We start from the raw sequence: 27695 nt of genomic DNA, 5'->3' as shown, positions 1-27695 counted from the left end.
GGGAGGACATGGGGCTGCTCATAGAAATCATTGCTGGATGCAGAGCAGAGAGCGGGCACAGCCACCTCCAACACCATGGACGTGCACGGGTAAATCAGGGTGCCAGCATGGCTTGGGGCTAACACCTTGGGGTGTTGCTGCATTGTGGTGAACCAGGGGCCACCTACCTTGTCTTTTGCTGAATATGAGGTACTAAAGGATGGGGTAATAAGGATAGTGCAGGGTGATACAGGGTGGTATGGGGTAATAAGGATAGTGCAGGGTGATACAGGGTGGTATGGGGTAATAAGGATAGTGCAGGGTTATAGTGCAGGGTTATATTGGATGGTATGGGGTAATAAGTATAGTGTCGGGTGGTATGGGGGTAATAAGGATAGTGTAGGGTGGTGTGGGGTAATATACTGTGGTATGTGATAATGTAGAATAGTATGGGGTGGTTTAGGAAAGTGTTGGGTAATGTAGGGTTGAATAGGCTAATATAGGTTTGTGCAGGGGTGCATGGGGTATTATAGGTTACTGTAGGGTTGCATGGGGTAATACAAGATATTGATGCACTACAATCTCCTATGCTCATCTATATATTTGACTGAATGTTGCTGCTTTACACTTGTCCCCATTAGATATGAACATCATGCCAGTATGCATTGCTAGGATATGCTGCAATATGTCCCCAGTATGTGTGTGAATATCGATATGTATATATTATTATATGTGTGTTAGTAAACATAGATATGTGTATAGAAGTATATAGGTATGTATTTATATGTGTGTTAGTAAATATAGGTGTGTATTTATATATGTGGTGACCAGTTCCATGTACACACAGCTTTTACCCCATGCCATTGATGAATGGTGGCTGCTACTAATTAACCCTTCATATGCACATTTATCTTGGTCTATGGGATGACTTGGTGCTTGACTCTGAGTGTTGGATGGGTGCACAGATCTGCATAGCAGAAGCGCTCTCACACGCAGAGTCCTTGGAACATTATTACACATTCACATGATTGTATGATAATCATGGAAATGGCTGCTGTGAAATGCTCTGTATTGTCAGTATTCTGAATGTATATAGAAATACTGCTATTTACCCTCTCAGGTCACCCAGGGGGGAATCACACACAGGGTAATGGACCTGATGCTGGCAGTACAGCTTATCTGGGTTCTGCTGCTCAGAGATCGGCTGTTTTCTTTTCTTATGTCATAAAGGTGACTTTTGGTAAAATTGACTTATATAACTAGCAAAGCATGCGTCTGAGGAATAGAAAACAGAGGTGCTGATTGTAACATGGAGGAAAATGTAATATTATTTCACAGTCGATCATCCTTATGAATGGCAATGTATGATATAGTCTTAGAGTGGTCCTGTCATGGTGACGGTGCTTAATGAAAAGGAAAGTGGTGCACTGTTTGTTATAAACTGCACTTAAAATGCGCTCAAGAATGGTCCACAATATGATGATGTTAATAACAATTTGCAGCTTATTGCTGTAGATGTTGGAACAAGTGATGAATATCAATGCCTAATTTCTCCATTATCTTGATCGAATACTAACAGTTCATAGAATGGTGTACCCAGTGCCCAATGTGTCATCCCATCTCCTCCTCAAGAAGTCATTCACCCAAACACTTGACTTGGCACTATCAGCCCTCTCTTCCATGTACCTAGGGATCAAGGAAGAAGCAGGGGTAGAGAAAGAGGCAGTTCAATGAGTTTAGAATGTGAATGTGAGACCAGGACCGATATACACTTGTCCAATTCTGCCAGATTAAATATATTTCTATTGGAAATGCATTAAAACCACTGTTGATGTGTTTTAACTGCGTATCAATGCTTATTATAATGTGTGTTGATGTATGTTGGCAAGCTTTTTCATTGATTAAAATGGAAAACGTATCTGGCAAAGATAAGTGTGAATGTGCTCTCCCAATTAGAATTGCCACCTAGCATGTTGCCAATTATATTAATAAGAAAGCAATCATAAAGTCATTTTTTCCCCAGAAAGCAGTGGTGACCTTACTACCAATTCATTTACCTTGTTTTAATATTTTGTATATTTTGCTGCCAGGTTTTACAAATGCCCTTGTGCACTGTGTCAGCGTTTTAATAACATTTTAATTAGTCCACTTGCAATTGCAGTTTTCAGCAGGGAAACGTCAGCAGCACATTGGTCTGGTAAGGTTTATTACTGCTGGCTGTGATCTTCTGGGCTGGTGATCCTGCTACAGTGCACTTTTATGATGTGTTCTTTGTAACAGTGTAACCACAATGACATGAAAAATCAGAGTGACATAATCTCCCATATATATACAGTGCCTGGAACTTTGCTGATTATATTTTTTGGAGCAGGTCTGAGCTTTTTATGTAGCTCTGCCTTGCCTTCCTTGGTAGCAATAGGTCACCCCAGTGGTGATCCAAATCTGGCTCATTAAAGCGGCCAGTAAAGGCTTTTCTTAACCCCCCCCCCCCTTGAACCCTAAAACCAATTTATATTGGGGTCATTGGGGGGTAAAAGTTTCTTAAATTGGTGGCCAGCAGAAAGAATGCCCCTCTGACAATTAGTAGCTAGAATACCACCTTTATGGACAACTTAAAACATCATTAGAGTCTTGCAGCTGGCCCTATCAAATGGCATTGGCCCTGGAACTATGCATACAATATCAAATTGGAGGTCATTTAGTTAAGGAAACCCTGGCAATTTCTTGAGGGATCTGGCTGAGAACAGCTTGACCATTCCATTAAAAGATCTGTTTCTGTAGAGGTGCATGATGGTAGATGGGGGGGGGGGGGGGGCTGAAGCAGCTTGCCCCTTACTGGATCTAGCCCCTATAGAAAAAAGTAAGGGGCTCCAACACACAGGAATAGACTAAAAATAGATATACAACATAGGTGTAGTGTTTTACTGTGAAGTGCCATGAATAAATGCCAATGCACCCAATCACAATAGAGTGTTGTGGCTCCCAATAAAATCAGAAAAATGATCTTTCTTTCCCTGAGCTTATGGATGACATGGACATCTATTGCTTTAGGGCCAAACATGCAAGCACAGTGACATTAAGACTCTTCGGCTGCAGACAATGATGTGAAAAGGATTCCCATTCTCACAGACCTGTTTTAACGCTAACTCTATATGAGGACAGATTCAGAGGGAAAAAGGCTATTCTAAACTAAATGATACGCTTTGATCTGAATGGGAAAATCGCTCACCTATGTGTAGTCATGAGGATTTTTAACTTTTTTATAATTGTATAGAGATATAATAAAATCTATGCATTTATTACATAAAACCTCATCTATTAAAAAAATATATCAGGCATGTTTGGGATTGCACAGGTTAAGAAGGAAAGGTTTTTGTGAGGAAGCCGGTTATATAATATATAGTCCACTTTGGAGTCAGCACACATTTTCCACCAGTGTTTTATTACTTTTATCCCAGCTATAAAGAAAGTTTCATCTTTAGATACATTTTTCCACAGCTTTGACTTCTCATTACTTCTGGCAAAAAGTAGTGAACCCATGCTTCAGCCATGAGCACAAAAAGGTCTCCAAAACCTCAATCACCCTCTTATGTAAAGGAGAAGCTCTGTGTGTTTTAATTGCAGCTCCCAACGCTCCATGCAGCATCCCCCTTCACCCAGACGACCTCTGCTGACAGCATTTTATGCTTCTTTTTTTCTACTTTTCATTTTTAGATGTGTTCTGGCAGGTCATGTGATTTTTGGATCCCCCTACTAGCAGGAATGAGGGGTATTGAATGGTTCAGAAAGTGGCTCCAATGTATAAAAAAGAAAATCAGTGCTGCTTGCTATAGTAATACACTAAGAGTACAGGGTGCTGTGCTCAGATGGAGAAAGCTGGAACACCTTGCACTCACATTCCTTAGGCTGGGTACACACATTCAATAACTGTCATTGGAAAGGATCTTTCATGATGCTTTCCAATGACAAGAGACTGAACGATGCATGAACGAGCACTGTACATACAGCGCTGTTCTGCTTGATGGAGAGGGGAGGGGAAGAGCAGGACAGATCCATGAACGACAAGTGCTGTACACATGCCAGATTCCCGTCCGATATCAGCCCTAAGGCGATTATCAGACAAGAATCATCTGATGTGTGTAAGTTGCCTTAACCTTTGTCCATAGCCAGTGAACACTGATTCACTTCACCTGAATTCTTATACACCCAAAGTGCAAGCTCTATACTAATTTTACTTTCTACTAAGGCCTCAAAGATTCTGATCTCCTTTGTGGTATGTTTTGGAATAACTCTGTTACAATAATGTGTCAAATCATTGCTGTTTTCCCAATACAGACTCAGACTTTCAGAAAAATCAGATTTATTAAAACTGGAGCTTTAGTAACCCTGCATCCTTATGGCCATGGTATAAAGCCATACCCCCTAGTTAGACTAATATTTGAAGCAGAGGAAACATCCCTGTGTTAACACCAATACATGTTAACAGTGATTTATCAATTGTCTTGATGGACATGTTGTATCTTTTAGATGTCTAGTAGTATTTATTCACAATAAACTTGGCTTGTTTTTGTAATGGTGAAGACATTTCACAGATTTCCAAGCATTACAAAGATGAGCATGAGTTGAATTAATTACTAGATATACAATGACCTGGGTAAATGACAACCTTCAGAGACATAACTTTTAGATGCTGAGGTTAGGCTGGGTTAACGTTGCACTGTAATAACTGTCTATCTCATATTGTAGTGCGCAGGGACTTTTTAACCTAAAATGGGGCCCTAAATGTACAGAATTCCATATTTTTGCACTCACTGGCATTCTGTCAAATGTGGCTCTGGGCAATTGCCCAACCTTCCCTGGTGGTGCACTTAGGTTACAAAAAATTCATTATTTTTTTTTGTGTGTGTGTGTGCTCAATTTTATGTAAATAATTTGCAAGCATTAAGGCCATACAATAGCCTGAATCTAGCTTCGGAGCCTTGTGTACCTTAAACGAGTAATAGGCTCTTGGAAAGTAAAAAGTGTTCCATTTCTTTTATTTTTTCATTTTTTTTTTTTTTTTTTTGCTCTGCACTGAGGTTTGTTTCTTGTGTGAGAGACTACCTGTAAGAGCCTTTCCTACAAACACACATAAAACTTCTATTGATCGGTGTTAAAAACACCCACCAACGCTAGTTAAAAATTCTCAATAGTGCATGTACGTGTTTGTGAAAGCCCATTCAAAAAAAAACCCAATTCCATTAACCCACATTGCTGCAAGCTTATAGATGTGAACCAACCCCATGATCAATATAAGAACTGGGCACAGCGGGTATGCTGATGGCTGTTTAGGAAGAAAGTTCTGGCTTTCTACATGTTCAAACAATTATAAATGCTGTTGTAATAGAACCTTCCACCCCTTCCACCTTTTAGATTTTTTTTTGTCCTTGTGCTTTTCATAAAATGAATTGAAATGAGAATGAATCATAACACGGATCGAGAAATACAGCCCACACAGCAATTTGTTTTGTGTTACTTTGCATGTAGCAGGTAGGCAGCATGACACCATACATGAGGCATGCTTTCTCCCACCGCGCAGCATATGTCATGTACATAACAAATGTGCTTGTTTTTTATTTATGATTTCCAATCTTCTACGCAATTGTCTTGATGCACATACCCATGATTGTTCTGCTGAGATCATTATTATTGTCTTCAGATGGTTCACATTTATCCTAAGCAAGGAAAAAATCATAAGGATTATGCTGAGGGGCAGGTCAGATTCGCTGGGAAATGACTTGCGGCACAGCATAGGGATGAAGCTGTAGATTCCTGCTGCTCAGGCAACTTCAGTTTTGGTATATGGTTCAGGAAACGTTGGCCTTTGGTACAGAGCATCCTTGTACAGGAGATGTAAGTATGCAAACAAGGGGGGTAATGTTGGAGGTAATGTATGGGGTAATGATGTAGGAAGGTGAGTGTTGGGATTTTAAGGATTGGTGTCATGGAGCCTGGTGATTTTTAGTGAAGAGATACCCTATGATAATACAATGACATTGATAACAGGACTTTAAGCTTTTGTACATTTTTCAAACACAATCACAATTCCACATCCATTAAAAAGATGTGTATATGTAAGCACAACAAAAGAAGCTGAGAATCAAACATAATACAACAAAAAGATTAGATTGGAGAAGTCCAGACGTGTATTACTTCTTCATCTTTATACTCTGCCAGTGATTACTGACAATGATTGATGTATGTCTACATTGCTTTGTGTAACCTGCATTTTCAATGATTAGAGAATAGGAATACAATAATCGTTCATTATTGTATGTTTAAAGGAAAAGGATTGGCAAAGCACGCTCACAAAGTGAATGAGCTTACTTAAAAACAAAACTATCAATTATAGCATTAGGTAGAATATAACAGGTTCTGCACATCAAAAGAACACAATTTATTGCTGCAAAATGCTCATAAATGTTGTCTTTCACATTGTTTATAAGAAAATACTTATAAAATGAAAGATGTATGTGTAAAATACGTACTTAATAACAAGCATCAGAAATAAAAATGTCAGTAGATATATGTGTAGTAGAACAAATCCACATTTTGCTCACACATGCAGCCTAGCAGAAATCCAGTGACCTGGTCACAGACTCTTATGTGCGATAACATTGGAATTCTGATCCCCCAGGGTCTCCACTGATAGCACCTGCAGCCCACTGGTGCAATAATACAACTATGCAAAGTTAGATAAGGACAGCCGTTCTGGGTTCATATCCAATGTTGTGACAAATCCATTTGTATGTTCTATGTATTATATGAAAAACATTGTAACAGTATTTTGGTTACATTTTAAAGCTAATGTCTTCTTTACAGTGTAACTAAATGGCAAAAAATGGAAGGGGATGAGGTGAATGTGATGTGTAAACTCGCCTTGATGTTTGTTTTATTAAACATATGTTTTTTGCTTCATAACATTAACCTGTCAGAAGAACCTTCTAGACAACTTTTATTCTGCAACTTACGATTAGCACTGGGGCAGTGAAATATCTGTTCAGCATTACTGTTGGTAATTTGCCTTTCCAGGGTCTAGTAAAAAGTCCAGATGTAAGAGGGGCCAATGCAGCTGGAACTTCTTGACCAGCTAAGTATTTTAGGGATATATGTGTTTTTTAGGTACGTGCTATGATAAGGATGCATGAAGCTTATATTTTCCTCTGCCTGCAAATGTCAGACTTGCATATGTCAAATATTTGACACGAAAGCTAATGTAGATATTGGATAGCAGGACCTTTAGGCTGCTTTCAAATTTACGGAAACTGCAGCATTGTACCGCATGTTTAACCACACTCCACCGCTCCCATTCAACTCCATAGGAGCAGTTGGGAAACACATTGTGCAAGTGTTTGCATTGTTGCTGCAGTAGGATTTGGGCATGGTTCCATGAAGCAACATGTTGATAATGTGTTGGTTCTCACAGATGTAGAGACTGATATTGATTAGCTAAAAATTAGGAGATTTATTTAAAGCTCTCCACAACTGGAGAAGATAGACTATCATGGGAGAACCTGGGTGATCCAACAAACCTGAAGTGGATTTCTTAAAAATTGTTTATTTAGTTGACAATTTTTTACAATCCTGGACCAGATGCATTTAATTTTTTCTTGTTCACTTAGGTTCTCACATGATAATCTATTATATATTCTTATTATCTTAAAGTCTTGGAAAGCTTTAATGACCCAGTGTCTGTGAGTAACAGCTTGCATATGAAATTTGCCTCATTTGCTTGTCCAAGCAACATTTACAGTTTTATTTTTTACATCCATGTCTTATCTTGTTAGAAATCTCTTAATAACCTGTTTCTTATTCTTTGCAAGTACAAGTAGGCAGAAACTCCATGAGGTTATATGTTTTATGATCTTTTAAAGCAAAAATTTTATTTAATAATATTTACGGAAACTGCTGGCAAATATGAACGATTCAGCTGATAACTCATTAGTGGTCCAGTCTCTCTCCAGAGACCCAATTCTTTTCACAAGTGATTTATTATATAAGTGAATACGTGATTTTAGGTCAGTTTGGCCACATTAAGGAAAGAATTGGTGTGTCTGAAACTGTTGAATGAGCAGAATATGTACGTATCACTATGTTTAAGAAATGGAAAGTGGTATCATATTGTTTTATTATTGTGTCTTACAGTTTTTGCTGGCAGAGAAGAATGAGTGCTCGGTGACACGCCATTTGTCTGGTAGAGATTGTTAAAACAAAGCACATCATGGGTTTAAAGTATTGGACGTCGATAAATATCATCTTCTTGGCATGTTTACACTTGAGCCTCCAGGAGGCAACACCGACTGAAATCCCCCCATGGTTAGATGAAGAGTTTTTTCTATCACATCCTGTCTCATCAATCGGTCATTTGCCAGAGGACATTTCCACTCCGACACCAGCATGGCTTCCGGATAATGAGGTAGAAGTTTCTTATCAAAGCCAAGCAGCAAAGAACATATCATCTGATCTAAACCATGAGAAGTCAATTTTAGGATCAGAGATTCTACAGACTGATATTTCTTTAGATAACAAGACTTGGATAGAAAATGAAACTGTTCAGTCAATCACTCCTACTTATAACTTAACAGATGAGCATCAGACAGAGGTAGCTATTGAAGAACCTCCAACTGTGTCACTTGTCATAGGCCCTGAATTTTCAACATCCCATTGGGCACCTGAGTCATCTACATCAGCCTTTTCTACAGATTCTGTTTTTCCTTTTGATCCTGTTTATGAGCCAGGATCAAGCGTGGATGAAAGTTCCAACTATTTGTTAAAAGAATTGGATGTCCTTTCTACAATTTCTTTTAGCAGTCCCTCTTATCCAGATGTCGTATCTGATGTCCCCTTACAGCCATATATCTGGGACATATCAGAAAAAGCTGACAATTATATACAGACACATGCAGAGGAGAAGACCACAGAAACACAATCTTATATGACACAAACAATGGATACCAGAGATGAATTTCTAGCCACTGAAGGTGCTCCACTTGTTAACTCTGAGATGTTTACTGAGAAAATCCCCGAAGATTCAACAATACATCACAAAAAAGAGACAGATGAAGAAATATTCAGTTCAGCAATAGTTGAAAACATCACAGGTAAGAGAACTGTGAACATATGTACAGGAGTAGGAAAGACGGGGGGATTAGTGGTACAGAAAAGTAGACCACTTTAAATACGCTAAACCTGAATCTCTGTTTGCTCTAGTATGCCTGTAGTAATAAATACACTTACTTCAAAACTTATAACTTTTCTGTGCAACCCAATGTACCTATATGTAATGGTGTTGTAACAAAACTGTGGTAAATCCCTGATGATTACCGGTATCTCCGTTTCCTCTATAGGCCTGATTCTAACTCACATTCATAGGTAAACTACACATAACAAATATCGGCTATTTATATTACCTTGGGGTTTCATGCTGATTTATTAGCTCCGGTAGGAGTACCAGTTACCAGCTTTGGTATCTTTACATGCATCATCACTACAGCTGAGTAATATGTCATTGTTCAAATAGATAATAAACAGGTAGCACATCTTTGTTGCTACCCCCAAAAACTCTGCACCAACGTTCAGTTCCATCAGAATTCTTTGTAATATGTAAGGATAATCAATGACCCTGGTAAGGTGAATTTTGTTCCAACCAAACTAAACCGGACCATCTATTTACAAAGCAGATAAATAAAGTAGAAATTGAGTGGCGGACCTTCATTAGATTGTGAGCCTCTTTGAGGGACAGTTAGTGATATGACTATGGACTTTGTAAAGAGCTGCGTAATTTGTTGGTGCTATATAAATACTGTGTAGTAATAATAATATTAGCCAACAGTGGACTCCTGTGCAAAAATTACTTGCCCTCCCCCCTTGCCAAACTGACTTGGGGCCCTCTTGGGGGGCCCCTGTTGGCTGAGGAGGGTCTGGAGCCCTTGTGCAGTGGCACACTTTTCACATCCCTATTTCGGCACTTCTACAGATGACTTCTCTATATTGCCATAGTATGGGGTACAGTCTGCTTTGGTGAGAAAATACTTTAAAATGTAATTGAAGAAAGAATTTGGTGATCCTAAAGTAGATCTATGGGCACCCTTCCACTACACTACGTACCATAAAAAGGTAGCGGAAAGTACAAAATCAGTCTAGTGTAAAGAATGCTTTTTCTGAAACCCATGGCAAGAAGTCTCATGACCAAATGCCAAGTCTTTGGTCATATGATCTATATTGAGGAGAATTGGCCAGCTTCTCTGTCCGATGTTATGATGTCTACTGTATGGGAACATCAGTGACCAGTGTGGCAGTATGTGGTCATGTGACAGGTTCTGTGGGTTTTTGGACCATCAGTTTCGGCAGTCAGTGGTAAGTACTTAATGTTCTCTTTTTGTTTTGGGTGGATAGAGTGGTAAAGATTTTTACTATAGTGTTTAAAAAATGTGTCACTAGCTTGCTGTTCAGATTTGGCAGCATAGCCGACAATTTGATTTGTAATCCATTTTACAAGAGTGTTACATGACATAAACTGTTCAGCAAAGGATCAAAAATAAACACTTTTTTTGGCCACGTCAGATGGTGACTAGTTGACTAATAACTCTAGTGTCCCCCTGGGCAACATGCCTACTATGAAATCCCTCCTGTATTTACACAACCTGCTTGCTTTACACACAGATGGTTTTGTGCACAGTGTGTGAATGGAGGTGGTAATGCTCCTGGGTTTCAGTGGGGGAGGTTCAGCATTGCAATGTATGAGTGGGGGAGGTTTATGCTGCTACAAAATCTGTACTTTATATAAACACAACCTCTGCAGGTGTATACAAAGACTCTGGTAGTGGGGGATGCTGGCCCTTCACCCTTGCATAGTTTGTGTCTAGACTGATAAATGTGGAAAAGGCTTCTGCCTTTTTTAAAACTAAGAATGAAAATATTTGTAGATACCAAATGGATTCAACTTCTGCCTTTCCACCATGTGCAGTATAATTGTTCATTCTATAGCTAATTAAACCACACTTCCAGATTTATTTTTTTAAAAAAAGCTTTGGGTTTTTTGCAGTTTGGGTCAACCTTGCATGACCTCTGAGAAATGTAACTCAAATTTTTCATTTTGTCCATACACTGCAAATATATAAAATACAATGCATGCTGTCATAGCTCTCAAAATGTACTACCCTTGGAATTTTAAATGATCTTCTAATGTTAGGAAAGCTCGTCTTTACCTTTACTGTGTGGTGGTTAAACAACATTACCGTGCAATAGCTTTATTCACTTATTGGTATTCTGCTCAGGTAGTGTGACATATTTCCCAGAATCCTTTGTGCTTATGTTGCATAACAGAATTTTGCAGACACTTGTTTATCTGAATCACAGAGATCATCAGTTTACCTTTATATTTATGGAGAATATATCTTTAATGCAAGATTAATAAACTCAATGTAGTCAGATGGAATGCAGCAGTTTATCATTAGAGGTTTGATGGTTTGGTTTTTTGCTGAGCATAAGAAAGATATTCTAACATACTTGCTGGGAAAAATATGTGGTCTATTTGATACAGGGCCACATAATAGTATCCGATCATCAACTGGCACATGCAAGATGCTAATAAATTAATGAGATACCGAGCGAGCAAATCCGTCACAGTGATCCTTTATTTAACCCCATACTTTACAACAGAACCCCACATTTGTTTGTGGAGTTGCATATACAGATAGATTTGGTGCATTAAAAAAATTGGCTGATTAAAATCTGTTTAATGCTAACAGTGCTTTTTTTATTTATAAATCAGATCTCAAAATTGTTAATTGACAAAAATGGTAATAAAAAAAATTAACTAGTCAGAGGAGGAGCTTCCTCAATGCAGATGTGATTTTGTGATTAATTTAACATTGCATCCTTCTGTTTATACCTGTGGAAAGTAGATTTGAAGGGGGGACTTATAGATTAGGATCGGTTTGTAAAATTCTGAATTTATACTTTCACACAATAATACACATTAAAGCATAAAGAAAGGTAGCTGTAGAACACAAGAAGACATTGTCTTTACAAACTGGATACAAAACTGGTTTAGGATAGAAGAATTCTCTTTCAATTCAGCTCTAGTGGAAATAAGATTTTCTTGAGGTAGTATTGGATCCATGCACAAATAGTGAAGGCTAGCCCATTCCATAGAGATCAATATTTGAGGGTCTGGAGACAAAACAATAATGTCCTTTATACTTGGTAATTTTGCCCAAAACAGCTTTTCTTTGTTCACAATTTTCGTCTTGCTACAGACACCTTTCTACATCTCTGTCCCCAAAGACCCCAAGAAGAGTATTTCTTCTGCACCAGCTGAAGACAGAATTGTTCTCCTTTTAACAAAAAACAGCTACATTTCTTTTTCTGACTGCTACATAAACCCTTGCAAAGGCCTGGTAAGAGAACAGATTTTTATCAATCAGAAAAAAGTTCAGAATTCTCAATGATTCCCATTCTAAATTTTCTCAAAATTGAGAACCATGGATATGTTATACATTTCCCACTCTAGTCCTAGCTTTCTTTGACAAGGAAACATTCATAATTTATTTTCACTTCTATGCCCTTGGGTGTTGAAGTCATTTGTAACAGTTGTCATGAATCATAAACATGCAGATATTCACACATTCAAGTGTAAATCCCCCTGTACCTGGTAACAGCCAGCTTATGTTTCTGACCTTACAAATGTGTGACAGAGCTGGATCTTCAAATTCCATTGTGTATTTCTGGCTCATGTGGGATTAAATGGAAACTGTTGAACAATCATCGCTGTAGATATAGGCATCATGTGACCATAGTTGCCTTTTTGTCCTTTTAATATTGATCAATAATTCGACAGTGCTGACTGGTTTCCAATTTAGATAATATTAAACAACTGCTCTACATCAGAATTATGAACTATTAGAAGTATGTTGTGTCAATATACAAGTCTTTTTTTGTCTCACTAAACACATTTAGACTAGTTCTTCTTTAAACATGAATGCCATTTGTTAGTCCTTATCTGCCTAAGAATTTCCATTTCCATGTGTATTCTGGGGAGGTGTGACAAAAACCGATAGCCCCTCTATTTGACTGCAAGCAGTCGTGTCTTGGATTGAATTGTTTCCAGACCACTTGTTGTATGATGTTGTAAATCTGCTTATGGTCAGCATTTTCTGCCCCAATAGGACCGATACTTGGCACCAAGCTTTTGGGCAAGGTACACAAACTTGATTTCCTTCACCTGAAATAGTCAGCTGTGATTGTTTCAGAAGAATAATTTAGTGATAGTACAGGTGTCTACCAATGCTAGTAGATTTCTAAAGGCCGCCACCATTGGTAATTCAAATGATATGCTTGCAGCAAGGACCCGTGGTCACCCTTCCCTCTCCATAGAACAGAGCAAGCTGATCTGCACAGGGCAGCCTCCAAATCTGTCACTCGAAATGATTACTAAAGGTGTTAGGTGACCTAATTAAAAGCATGTTCTAGGCTTTGGATTCTGTATTGTGCAGTTTACCATTTTTTTTAAATATATCATTAAATCCCTGCAGCAAATGTGTGTAAATGATAAATGGTTCGTCGGCACATATAAATAAACTTTGCTTTATGAAATACTCACATTGTCCTGATAGATCTGACCTGCATTGGGGCCATTGGTCTTATTGCTGAATTCAAACTTATTAGTTCTTTTAGTTTAACAGGTCTTCAGTCTTATAAGCAGATTTGTGCTTGGTCTTCCAGTATGTACACCATTGGTTGACCATTCAGGAAAAAGTCATCACAATCCTTTTAAACTCTTCAGGTAAACTTGTGTTGTGACCTAATGGCCTCTGACACCAGGAATTTGGCCTCTGTGGGTCTCCAAACACTGTTTATATGGGACCCTTCATTGTCCTATTGTCTTTTTAACAAACAATCCTGTCAGTAAAGCTAACTTTGAAATGTCTACTTTATTGAACTCTAAGGCCTAGTACACAGGAGTAGATCTGCCAACCAGTCCATTTTCAGATAGGTAATTGATTGGTCAGAAGTCCCAAAACACACCGAATACATATGTACAATATTCAGCCCTTTCAATGGTTTTATCGGACAGAAAAGGCATGGAATCAACACTGCTCACATCTGATTGTTAACCCAAAAATCGACAACATACCTTTGGTCAGCTGCTAATTTATTTTTACATTCTAGTCACAGCCTATCATTTTTTCAGAATGGATAATGAATGAGATGTAAAAATGTGTTCCTGTGTATTGGTGCAGGAGGGTGATTTGTAAAAATGTGCATGAACATGTATTCTATTAAATTAACCATCATTTGCCTATTAGCTTTAGAAGTTTTTTTTTTGCACAATGAATAAAGCTGTGGTTGTTTGCGAAGTCAAAGTCTTTACTAAAACAAAGTCTTTTTCTGCATTTGCAGTGCCCATGTTTTATAATTAGACCCCAATATGTTTATTTACATTGGTGTGTAAGGCTGCTTCTTATAAACTTGCTATATGGTAATGCTCAAATTGCCAGCTTAAAATGAAAATGCTTAATTTTTTTTTTTTTCTTTTGAGCTGATTCTGCAGGCACATGGTTTGTAGTCTACAACAGGAGCTCATTTATAGCTCAGTCTGTGCTACGTAGAGAAGAAACATCAAGGTATAATAGCCTGTTATGGGTAGCAACAGACACCTCCTGCTCCTCATTGTGATAATACAATATCAACTGAACAGAATTGAATTTATTCATCCATATGGTATTATTTCCCAAAAATAAGGTCAGATTTGGCATTGTCTAGCTGCTTTCCTACTGTGCTCTTCCATATACATTAACACGCATGCTTGAGCAATAGGAGCACGCATGTAAATGTGACAGTTTTGACTGCTGAAATAAGATCATTGAAATGTTTCTTGAAGACCAAGCTTCATCTAATGTCAATGTCTTGTTCAATTCCCTATTCATTCTTGAAAAGCAATTCATTCATGAAGCCATCTAGGAACAGATTGTATGTTTGCACCACAGTTACCCTATGGTTTTCCCTCTGAGTTGCAGTCCCTGTACATGCAATTTTTTTGTCCCTCTAGCTTGTTTCAGTGACCAGTCTTCTTTCAGTTGGAACACTTTAAACCTTTGAACTAGTATAAACTTTAATAAGTTGTCCACACATGATATTTTTTCCTGCTAGTTTGTAAATATCCAGAGAGCATCCTATTGCATGTGTTTTATGCATTTAAACCTGAAGAAATTAGAGTCAGATACACACATGGTTATGATCTTGGCTTAGAAAAAAAACTTGAAATGGTGGGCAAATCTCCCATTATTTTTCTTGTGTACATAAGTAAATTATTCTTTTTTTCATTTCCAACTTCTGAAGACTAGAAAAGAAGGTATTACTCATAGCAACATTGGACTTCCAATCTTTCAATTATTTTACCAATGAAAACATAAAGCTAAAATGAAGCCCCTTTATATGACCATGATCACTAAAAGAGGCAATAGAAAGGGCTCAGGTAATGCAGCATCTAAGTACTGTTTGCTGAAAAAAGGCTGATTGAATTAAAACATGTAAGTTATTTATAGTATCTTAATGTAGACTTAAAATTAAATTATATGGTTAGATCAAATTTTTTAATTATATTCGCAGATCTTTAACAGAGTCCGTTGATTCATTGACTTAGAAACAGGTCTGTCACTGCCAGTGCAGCATGACCCACACTAAAAAGACCTATGACCCATCAATGTGACCTCTATATTGCCAGATGAGGGTGACACGGGCAGGGCACAAGGGACCTCATCGTCTGCTACTGAAATAAATAAAAAGGTTAGCCTAGAGCTGTGTACACACTTCCAATTTTTATCGTTCAAAATAAACGACGAACGATCGATTGGGCAAAAATCGTTCGTAAAAAAAGTAACCAACGACGCAGACGAACGAGGAAAGTCGTTGGAAATGAACGACCGGATTGGACGACGATCGTTGACCATCGTTCGTGTGTACGATCGTTCATTGATCGTCCATGGTCTGAGCATGCGTGATGAACGAACGTTCCTGTGGTGCACGTAACTTCCTGTATCGTTCAAACGATCGCATCTATTGTGTGTACAATATCTACGAACGATCGTGTCGTTATCTGTATGTACAGGATCGGTGCTATACGATCGTTCGCAGATCGTGCAGGATCGTTCGTCGTTCGTTTACCAACGATAATAATTGGAAGTGTGTACGTAGCTTAGGTAATAAGGGCAACCTTGTCTGCCGATGTGTACATGTAAGCAGAGATGAAAGGTCTGCAATAGTTTGCATTCTGGGGGGGGTGGGGGTGGAAAGTGAAGATTAAGGACTCAGAGATATTCCCAATGCCTTAGGTGAAATTATCCCCTGTAGGACCAGCTAGGAATTGTCTGGTTTCCGGGGGGGGGGGGTTGATTGAACAAAACTCAATTACTTGAACAAACACAGAAGGTTTTACTACCAGAAACAATAAATAAACAGGAGGAAAAGAGAGAGAGGCAGATCTGTGAATGAAGTGGGATTAAGGGTGTGTGCTTAATTATACATGGATGTTAAAAGCAGGTAAAGTTGTGGGTGTTCCTGGACTCCACCAACTTTTACCACATATCCACAACTCTAAAAACTTTTTTTTTTAATTTGTGCTAAAAACCTAAGAGCTTTTTTATGCAGCTGTGAGACAATTTTTTACCTTGGTGTGTCCTCTAGATTTTTTTTTCAATAACTAGAAAATGATCTCAATGCTTACTTCATAGCTCTTTATCATCCTGCTCATTTCCTAGACCTAATAGGTCTATCTATAGTAATCATAGGTCTATAATAATCATACTTTTTTTAATAAAAGTCCCAAGCGTTTATGATTTGTCCTTGTTTTTCAAAACTAAGAACCGAAAATTCCTGTTTTTTAACCTGTTGATGTCTGCCTGTCCCTCAAGCTCCCTAGGTACCATGTGGTGAATGGCTTGGTTAGCACCTTGTTTCACTTTTACATAGAAAGGAAACGACATGTACTTGTTACCTGTGATTTCCCTAAAAATATGGTCATAAACATTTCTTTTACCTTTCCTAAACAAATGATCAGATACTTGTCCGGTTATCATAAACTGTGCTTGAGTAAAAAATGTCTCCTAGATTACTATTGTCTCTTCCTGCAAAGTTTTATGATGTTTACAATGTAGAAAAAGGATTTTGGTCCAAGCAATACACATAATATCAAATTGTATGTTGTTTTTCAGACAAATGACCCGTCAGATTTGTGACCCCCAACATACACGCATCATTGACTGCTCTCTGCAGTATTATATGGAAAACATTTTAAAGGAAACCACAGACTTCATACTGCTGCTTGTATTTTATGAATGACTGGTAATATGTAGCTGTAGCAAAGAGTAAACACTCCGTTGTCCATTTGAGAGTTGAAAATGGGAAATGTTCATCCTTTTAAATGGAGCCTAATTGTCTAATGGCTTTCAATGAGCAAACAGTTTCTACAGGTTTACACAACTGAGCAGGACTAAAGAAAGAAAGTGGTTTCTCATATACATCAGGAGTGTTCCCCACTCTACTCCTTTTTTTTTATCAGCTTGGTTTGGAGATTACTAATATAAGGAGGCAAAGGAGAACTGATACATGTTTTACACAGCTTCAGTGAGATGGTCTATAAGGATGCTTGTAGGGTAGGGACAAAATGTGATTACAGTAGCTTCCAATCAATTCTTAGGGGTACATCAAGAAACTTTGTACTACTTTCTGCTTTGGAACCCAACAGAACTGGTTCCCATTAAAAAAATCTTCCTAGTTATTGCTTTATGTCCCATTGTTACCATGTAGAGTAGAGCTGACACTTCAAGTAAGTTACTGTCACCTAGCCATGTGTGGAGGTTTTGGTTAGTAATTTCACATGGAGTATCTGGTTATCTAACAGTGACCCATTTAAAACATATTTGGGAACATATTTATTAGCAGCAAGGTTTATTTCCTGAGATTCGTGTGCCATTGCCAGTATTTAGAAGTTTTAATTTTTGTTTGTATTAATTTGCATGCATCTGAAAGTAAAAAGGAAATGAATATCATAGTGGATCATCCATAGGAAGCAGACTTTTACTGATAACATAATGAATTGACTTCTCTTAGTGATGAATGTCAGATGATCTGGTAAATGTGCCATCTACTGTAATTACTGCAACAACCAATTAAGAAAACAAAGTGTATTTCTGCATCCCCAAGATGCTCAGTCACATGCTGAGGCATTGGTAGCATGTTTTCCCTCCCAATGTAGAAGACTTTAGATAAGTGACATCCGGAGAATTAGCTTCATTGTTGGGCTCGTAGCTTGGCATCAGAAGGTTATGGACAAGGATATTTTCTTCAGGTACATTTTTTATACAGTGCAGGTTGAATTGTATAAATTTAAAAATATGGAACTGTTTTACTGGTAAGACTGGTCCTGCGGCCACAACCACACCTGCCAGACAGCAAAGCCATGCCTGCGATTGCCACTGTAGCTGCAGCAGTACCCAGACAAACCCTGAGGAATGGGTGCAGCAGCTTAATAATGATATCTGTTTGCTGACTCCTTCGTTAGTTTCCTATAGTGTTTACTACCAATCATGTACACTGATTAACTACTTATTCTGTTGTGTTCTCCGTAAGGATCCAAAGATATCAACAACCTGGTGTCTATTGTCATTTAACAGTGATTGCATAACAAAGAAGTGTTGCAAAAATGCTGTTTTGTCATAGACATCTGTCTTTCATTGCTGCTTCCTGTCAAGTGAGAAACAGCTACATTGTGTGTACATTTTTAACCTTCAAACTACAAAGGCACAAAATTACCCTAGGTGATGCATGGGCTAAGATATGAGGGTATGAAATGTGTGGAAGCTAGTGGGGATGCTGTGTTGTGTCAGTGCTTTTCCCCCACATTTGAAGGGAGAACTCTCACTTTTTACATTTATTCAAAGTTGTATAAATGCTACAGGCTTGGGGACACATTAAAACATTTTTTTTTTTGCTCTACAGAAAAGGGTTACTTGTTTAAGTAATCACATGATTGTGTTATGTGGTCAGTTTAGCTATAAACCGCTTCTAGTGGAGGATATGTAAAGGGACTATAGCAAACTAATAACCTAAAATGTAAAATCCTCACAAGTCAATATGTTAAACATATTAGCACCTATTAAATATAATGTGTGTTTATTAGCTTATACTTTTTTTCCAAAAATGGAATTGATATTCAAACTTCAACTTTAATCAGGATTGGCCTGGGTATTCCTTGTGGAAAATCAATATGGAAATCGGGAGCACACAGCTGTGACTGTGGTGACGTGGGTTATGCCTGGGGAAATTCAGATATCTGGTTTGGAAGGTAGAGGATGTGCTTCCATCATCTAGAATCTACTATTCTCAGGCTATAGCCTAGTGAATCAAGCAGGGATATGTGTCTCATTTCCCTTCTCTATAGCAAATCTGAAAACTATCTTCTCTCTTCCTGTTCTGCAGTGCATCAGTCCCTGCTCCTTCTTTTCTTTTGTGTCTGCTTTCCTTCTGTTTAACTTTTCTGCTCCCACCCTTCTACAACTCTTCCCTCAGACTTTGCCAAGTATTTAATAGATTCCACTACAAGGGCCAAGTAAGGGAACACATTGACAAATTGTACATTATCCAACAGTTAAGCAATAGCAGCATATATGATGCTTTGAACACTTAGTGGTTTTCTGGAGTTTGAAAACATTCAATTAGGCGACTCTTCCATTCTTTCAAGTAGCAACTGTGTGTTGAGAACTTTCACTGGTGTGCACAAGCAAGGGCTGTATGGTTCATGGCATTCCCTCCTTGCAGCTTCTGTATGATAGGAAATTATATTCATATTTTCCCCCAATGGTTGGGGTTTTACATATTAAAGCTGAACTTTATTACCCTACATTTTTCCTTCTCTAGTTTTTCCTTTTACCTCCCATCAAAATGCCAATGGAATTTATTAAATCATCCTCACTGGGTCTGCGTGTCTCCTTATGCATTGTAGACCGATCATGGCTGAAGGAGGGGTTGTCAGGGTGCTTCTTACTGAAAACAGAAAGCTGTGATAATATCCAATGTTGAGCCATCAGTACTGAAAGAACAAAAATACAAGGAATGAAAGGAGTAGACGAGGGAGAAAGGGGCTAGATGATTTTGGATGTCTATCAGCCACTAAATGATGTGGGCTCTCTCTGACTTGCTGCATCTTCTAATGCACACTAATTGGAGTAAGTGATTACAGTACAGGAAAGGATCCTGTACAACGTGCAAGACAGAAAGCATTCATTTTTTTCACCTATCATTCATTGTCACTTTTTGCTTCTCTGTGCCAATTACTTTTAATAATTTAAAGCACTCATTATTACCCTAATTTTAGCGTATAATTAGCTAATTCGCTAAATTCTTATGTAATGGAAAGGTTATACCATGGAAAGGTTGTTTTGAAAGTAAAATTCAAGTTGTTCTTTTCTTAAAAAATTATAAATGTTCACCCTGATAAAGTAACTGAATGCCTATGTCTTCATCCCGTCAATGTGCTCTTGGAGAGACCTCAAATGGTGGCAGCGAGGACAAATATTGTGCAAGCTCTTCCATTGTTGTTGCCAGAGCCAGTCCCGAGCATAATGTGCAGACATGTGGAGAGCATGCATGTGGACAAAAAGCTGGAGGAGATCAGTAGCACTGAGATCCAAAAAAGAATTAAAAAACAAAGATGGAAACAGTATTTTAAGGAACAAATTAGTATGGCTTTCTAGCAAACTGTCAGGTGCATAGCTGCAAATCATGGAGCAGCAAAATTTGAGGGGAGGCAGTGGTGAAGTAAAAGTATATGACACTCTCAGTAATCATGGCTTGTTCATATATGCAGCTGTCACTCACCTCTGTTCTGCTCCCAAGGCTTTTCTAATTTCATGTGACCTCAAATGACATGCCTCAGTAGTGGAACAGAGGTGAGTGACAGTGAGTGGCTGCACAGAAGAGGAAGATCTGGAACTGGAGTTAATATTCTTTTAATTGAGTGCTGCACTATTCTCCATGGGGGAGGGACCCCCCCCATGTGTAAGTGTACTTTTATAAAAAGATGCCTGCTCATAAAGTTCCACTTTATTTCATATGATGACCAAAACGCTGAGTTGCTGAGCACTAAATAAAAATGGAAAATGTGTTTAAATGTGCTCTACCATGTCACACTCATCACAGCATAGAGTCTAATATGCAGGAACTTCAGACATTGCATAAAATCAGTGCCTGGTGTTCATATGTGATGGCCAGCATTGCAACATACAGAAGCACAAGTAGGTGGATGTGTATTGCAGTAAAAAAAAACATAGCATCCAAACCTAATATAGTGTGAAAAAATCCTAAATCTGTGTCAATTTAAGATTCTGAGAATTCACTAATAGATGCAGTTGACCTCTTTCTGGCCTGCATTCAACCCGTTTCAGGTAGGTATATCCTTGCAGTGTTCTCCCCAGCCCCTGTCAGCAGGATGCACCACCTGGCATTTTTTGGTGACTTCCCAGCTGTTTTTGGTGGCTAATGAGAAGTTATATTACAGAAGCCAGAACCTGCCTACAGCTTTTTCCCACCCAACTTAAAACATTTTGGGGGAGAATACTTCCTTGTATGGGAATGCAAAACCCATCTGAGCCTAAGTCCTAACACAGCAGTGATATGAAGCAAACCTACCCACAACATATGTGAGGGCATCCCTATATCTGAGCTGGTCCTAGAAGTATAGGACCATAATAATCATTATTTAATATAATGCTAACATCACTTATATATTTGAACTGTATAAATATATTGTGTTATTATCTATTCTTGCTAAGGGCCTTTTGCCTTGTAAGTTTGGCTTGTGCTTTACAAGTTACTTAAAACGCAGATCATTTATGTGAAGCAGCTTGATGGGAAGAAGGAAAAGCAGTTTTATCTCTTCAGTGAACTTTTTGTGTCTGGCTGATCACAGCACTGTGTGAGAGATGAGATGAACTGTTACTGCCATGTATTATGCGATGCTGTCAGCTGTCTGGGTGGCCTGGAAATAAAACAGGCTGTCTGCTTAAATCAAGATTGTTTTATTCTTCATGCATCCAGCTTACTGCCTACAGGCTACTTTAGACTCATGTATACATCATTTCACAACCTCACAGACACAAAATCATATACACTGGCTAATGCAGTGTCATATTGAGTTTAGAATTATTCAAACACTCTTTACACCATAAATACCAGTACTATATCACCTAATGATGTATTCTTAATATACCTAATTGGTAAAGTGGCTAATCCTTGAGCCTGGGATCAGGAGACTCGGCTATATCAGGAGCCTAGGTTATATGGCTTTCCTTGACGCCTACTACCAATTCTGAAATAATTCTTTTTGGGAAGACCAAATGCCTAAATGATTTAACATGTCTTCTGATGTAAATAGAAATTATGTGATTTATGATAGCCTTTTCTCACTAAAAAAACTACATTTCTTTGTGCCACAGAGAATCACAAACAACATAATTATTGGGTGTTTTTTTTATTTGTGGTGCATGTTTAAAAAATATCTATACAATACAAAAATAACATTTAAACCTAGATCTTCTGATTAGTAATACAGAAGTTACATACTTGAGTGAAACATAAATAACTATATTATTGTAATGTTAAGAAAATTGGAGACAAAGTTTTCAACACAAGAGTTTATATTGATTCATAGGTTCAAGTCAAACCTAATATCCCAACGTGCTTCACAACACTTCTTCAGGGGATGTAGGTTATCAGATATCAAGTCATTAAATGGTTTTACCAGTCGCAAGTTTAAATGCCTAATAAATGGTTTGTATCAGATGTCTCTTTTCTGTCGAGCAGTCATCTCAACTGTATTAGGTTCCATACACTTAGCCTGAAGGAAACTTTCTTGTGTTGGTAAGGTTAAATCACAAATTTGGAGGTAGGGTTTAGAAAAAAGACCTGCAAAGCATGCACCAGATGATCTTTTACTTATGCAGGACCACTTTCCTATGGCATCTTATGATCTTACATGGTCCTGGTCACAACCTGTTTTACCCCATTACTAACTTTCTTTGGGGACTGCCATTTTGGTGGGGTTCTTGCTTCCTTATGTTATAATAAGCCTCCAGCATGAAGCACAGTGTGCAGGGCTGTACTGACATTGCCAAATCTCACTCCAAATATTATGAAACTAGCAGGCAGACAGCAGTGCCTTAGTCTTACACTGCAAATATACTTACCCTCCTATATTCAGAAGGGATTCCAGAAAAAAAAAGCTTCATTGTTCAGGGTACTGCTTAGATACAATTAGCAACTCTACATGTATTCTATAACATAGTAAAGCTTCATTTTTTTTTTTTTTTGCTTCTAGGAAAACAGTCTGGTTATTAGAACCTGCCAGGCACAATGCATAAAGTGTACAGTCTTCATCTGACCACGGAAATTGGACATTGCCTTGTTTGATAACAAGATTTTCTTATTCTCACTAGAAGAGAATTGAATTAGTACTTCCCTATCTTACGCTAATGTATTGTACATGTTAGAGTTACTGGAGGTAAAAGTAGTACAGGGTGTTCCATGTCCAAGAAGTGGGGGAGCTGAGATCTGTCAGTGGATAAAATAAGCTTCTCTTTATGCTGGTATGACAGATCTCCATCTGGTACCACCTGGGCTGCCTTTGTTCTTGTACCTTTTCTACAACTGATGGAGACAAACGTGAGATACATTTTTAACTGCAGATGTCAGTTTTTTTTAGCTGATCTTTGTCTGTTTGGAATTGGAACATTTTGTTTTGCCTGACATCTAAAATTGGAATTACTAGGTAGTAAGAGCATTTTGTATAAAAGTGCAGAGTTTTCGAGTGGGAAGTCTAGACAATTCAGCAGTATCCGAGAATATAAACAGCAGTTTTAATATAAAACGTGGCAGAATAGGGGAGGATTGTCAGCAAAGACCCTCTGGGATTTTTTTTAATGTTTGGTACAAACTACTCGAAAACCGGGAGGCTTTCCCTTAAGTCTTCATTAGTCAGAGTGTTTGCTCAGGAAAAAACATGTGGATTTATCTCAAGAGCCCAGCATCCCACTCTTTTAACCTTATGAGAACCATAGCAGCAAAAGAAAGTAATTGCTAATGAAGATTTCAGTAATTCTGTATTTAGGAAGAAAAACAAAACATTTTAGTGATCATCCTAAATATACATAAGTAGCTTATTTGGCCTTTTTATTGAGTTTTGATTTTGACTTTGATGATCTCATCAAAGCTTTATTCTCTGCACCACATTCAACAAATCTGTCAGTTCAAAGACAATTGATGTTACCTTGAGCTAAAGCTAACAGAGCACAGAACAAATCCTGGGTTTTAAGGTGTCTGAACAGAAGTCTTATCTTTACAGAACTTGATATGTTTGCCGAGATAAAGCAAACCTTTACTTTAAGAAATGTGGTTGCTGCTATTGCTTCAGAAAATGCTGTTTATCTGGCCAGTCACTAACATGATAGAAACAAGCAGTTTAAAAAAGTCTGAGCTCTTATGTTGCATATTAATGCTGGGTAAATGAATTATGAAATACCAAAGACCTAGGGTCTGATATGTTAAAGCTCTCCAGGACTAAAAAAGATAGACTATCATGGCAGAACCTGGGTGATCCAGCAAACCTGGAATGAATGTGGTCCAGAATAGAAAACATTTGCCAACAAAGAGCAAATGATTTTTAAGAAATCCATTACAGTTTTGCTAGATCACCCAGGTCTATCTTTTCCAGTCTTGGAGAACTTTGATAAATCAGCCCCTTTGAATCAATGTCTAGTGTACTAACATTTTCAGAAGAGGTCAGCAATAAGAGTCTACATTTCTCACCTTTAGGTTTCCTCGTCATGTTGCTTACTATTCCATATAACTAGCCATTTTAGGCTTTGAGTTTTAGCAGAGGGCAATTTCAGGCCTACATTTGACGGGTCAACCATGCTCCTAAATGCTCATATTCAGTTGAATGGGAGCAGTTGGGAACCATTTTGTGCATGTGGTTGCAGTGGATTGTGGTTGTGGTTGCTGAATGGAAAGCATGTTGCTTTTGGCTGCTTTGAATGGCCAGCAATTTCCAAACCATCAACCTCCTGAAAACACTGACCGCAGCAAACCGCAACCATACTTAACTGCATGAAACAAGTAACCATCATAGACACAAAACATCAGTAGTGAAGAGGGTGGCTGGGAGGGGCTTACAGTAAAGTTTTCAACCACAAGTCTGAAGGGGTCTTACCCACTCAGTTAGAAAATGGAAATGTGTAAATATCTCTTCTCTAATTTCTGACATCTTGTTTTTGTTTTTTTCAGATTTGAGCTTGATTTCACTTGGCCCAACCTTAGCCGCCGAAGCTTCTGCCTGGGACTGTTATTCTGATTCTGAAAAATGTGGTTTTGGTATGACGCAAAGACCAACATCTCATGAGCCAGATCCTACACTCCATGGATATACACTTCTCTCCTCACCTCCAATTTTTATCACCCTGCATGCTGATTGGAATACATCAGTGAGTGACTGGGGCATTGCTTGGGAAGCCTTGGTCTATGGGTCTGTTGGGCTCTATGGGACAGTGGCACTGCTTGCTCTTCTCTCCATCTTTTGTCTTGTATTTAGGTGTCCATCAGGTGGTTTTTATTTTGCAATCTTACACTTATTGTTAATATCCTTGGGCAGCAGTCGTGCATTTGCTCTCTTTTATGATGCTTATGGCCACCAAGATCGTCTTCCAGTGTTTACTGCTTTGCTCTTACATGACCTGGCTTTTCCCTGTATGACAACAAGTTTCAGTATTGTCTTCTTGTTGCTGTGTTCAAGATGTCGCCTCCAACACTCCTCGCCAGTCCTTCCACGGCTCTGTATTTTTGCATCGGCAGCTTTTCTGCACTTTATCACTGCTGGAGGAGCAGTTGTAGTAGTTGATGTATTTCAGCAATACCCATTTCTTCTTTTGGTATCTCGAGGAGTGTACGTAGTCTTAACAGTACTTCTGTCCTTATCATTCTTTATTTTCTGTTGTGTTGTAAGAACCCAAAATACCCAAATCTATGATCTCAAGAGTTCTGCACCTCCTGCTGAGTATTCCAGTGGATGTCCTTTTGCAAATTTGAAAGACTGGACCAGAGCCACTTATATTGTTCTTTTTTCTGCCTGTTTTGGTATTTTGAATGCTGGTCTTCAGCTGTATGCAATGCTTTATGCCTTGGGCTATGGTGGAGCTATTGTATTTGGCCCTTGGCCTTGGTGGGCATTCCAGTTAAGTTCAAGCCTCTGTGAAGTGGGCATCTGTCTACCACTTGCTCTTATAGGTGGCTACCCGATTTTTTGTGCCAATGAGATAGGGAGAACAAACTGTTGGACACAGCTATTCCATCTTTCCCCAGGTCATGTCACGATGAAGGCACCTATGCTACAAAACTCCAAATGGGCATCTTCCCAACATGAAAAATTGCTGATATGTGACACCATTGTTAGGAGTGAGTCAGAATTCTTTCCATTATACACACTGGTGGAGAAACGCTTAAGTAATGGAGAAGAACTTAGCTTAATTTACCACAGCAACAAAAGCCTCGAGATTCAAGGTTTAAGCTTTCAGGGTTCCAAAACCCCTTCATTTATCAGTGTACAAGTAGACAGCGACTCGACTGTTGATTTCCGGCCTCCGTCTCCAATAAATCTACGACGCAGCATTGATGAAGCACTCTTCGGTGAATCTTTGATACCCAAAAGTCTTTTTCATGGTACTGCACTGTCTAGTAGCTTGTCTCTCACTGTCAAAAGTGCCACTCAAATGGAAGACTGTGTATTTAAAGAGAAGGCCTCTGACAGAGGTCTCTATCGAACTTCATCCTGTGTGGAAATAGAGACAGGTCTGCCTATCATTCAAGCCACTCCTGCTGCTACCAGGCAAGACACTCCGACTTCATCTTCTCCAGGTGTATGGAGGGGGGAGCAAAGCACTGCTAGTTCTATCTGTAAAATGTCGATGGATGGATCATCTTTAGTGCTTTGCTCCAGTCCAGAACCTGCTGTGACCTCCAATTGCAGCTCTAAAGGAAAACAAGAAACAGGCTGGAAATCCAAAGCAGAATATCATACACTGACTCCCCCATCAAAGGAATCACTGGAAACTGCAGCTCAACCTGGAAGTACTTTGAGAGATGAATTAATAGAAGTGTTTGGACCAATAGATGCTCTGAGTGTTTGCAGTGAAACAATTGATTTGTAAATTAAATTTTAAAAGTTTATTATTTTAGAGATGAGAGCTACACAACTAGACTTTAAAGTGCCCCATGGGTGCTTTGCTGGGACTCTCACAGTGGACTTCTCACATATGACGCACATAAATTGGGCAGATGTGGCTATTCTTGAAAGTACAGAGTATTATTGATGCTAGTGAATAAATATAAAAATGTATTTAGAGTAAACCCTGCATATTTTATATATTCTATCATTAAAATCTACCATCTTTCCTTTAAGTAGAAGACTTTTTTGTGACTGTGTCTAAAATTTGATAAAAAATATTTTTGCAATTTGGTGAATGCTTGACATAGGACGGGCAAGGATACAGGTTCTAAAGACTGGCATCCAGGTAACAAACTCAACTGCCAGTGTGAGAGTTTGCTTTTTTTTTTTAGTTGCAGCACTCCCC

The 27695-nt window shown here is 38.5% G+C and overlaps 1 protein-coding gene across 2 annotated transcripts; it reads left to right on the top strand.

Moving 5' to 3' along the window:
• Nucleotides 1–27522, top strand: PRRT4 (proline rich transmembrane protein 4). Of its 2 annotated transcripts, none has more exons than XM_072401926.1 (3): nucleotides 1–89; nucleotides 8164–9119; nucleotides 25357–27522. In XM_072401926.1, exons 2-3 carry the CDS (start codon nucleotides 8240–8242, stop codon nucleotides 27270–27272), a joined length of 2796 nt encoding a protein of 931 aa, XP_072258027.1. In that variant the 5' UTR covers nucleotides 1–89; nucleotides 8164–8239; the 3' UTR covers nucleotides 27273–27522. The 2 variants fall into 2 exon arrangements, with proteins under 2 accessions (XP_072258027.1, XP_072258028.1); XM_072401927.1 differs by having other exon boundaries at nucleotides 82–189.
• The last annotated feature ends 173 nt before the right edge of the window (nucleotides 27523–27695 follow it).

Source organism: Pyxicephalus adspersus, chromosome 2, assembly GCF_032062135.1.
Source record: "Pyxicephalus adspersus chromosome 2, UCB_Pads_2.0, whole genome shotgun sequence".
NCBI classification, from domain to species: domain Eukaryota; kingdom Metazoa; phylum Chordata; class Amphibia; order Anura; family Pyxicephalidae; genus Pyxicephalus; species Pyxicephalus adspersus.
Note: the sequence above shows the minus strand (reverse complement) of the source record. Positions and strands in the feature narration are given on the sequence as shown.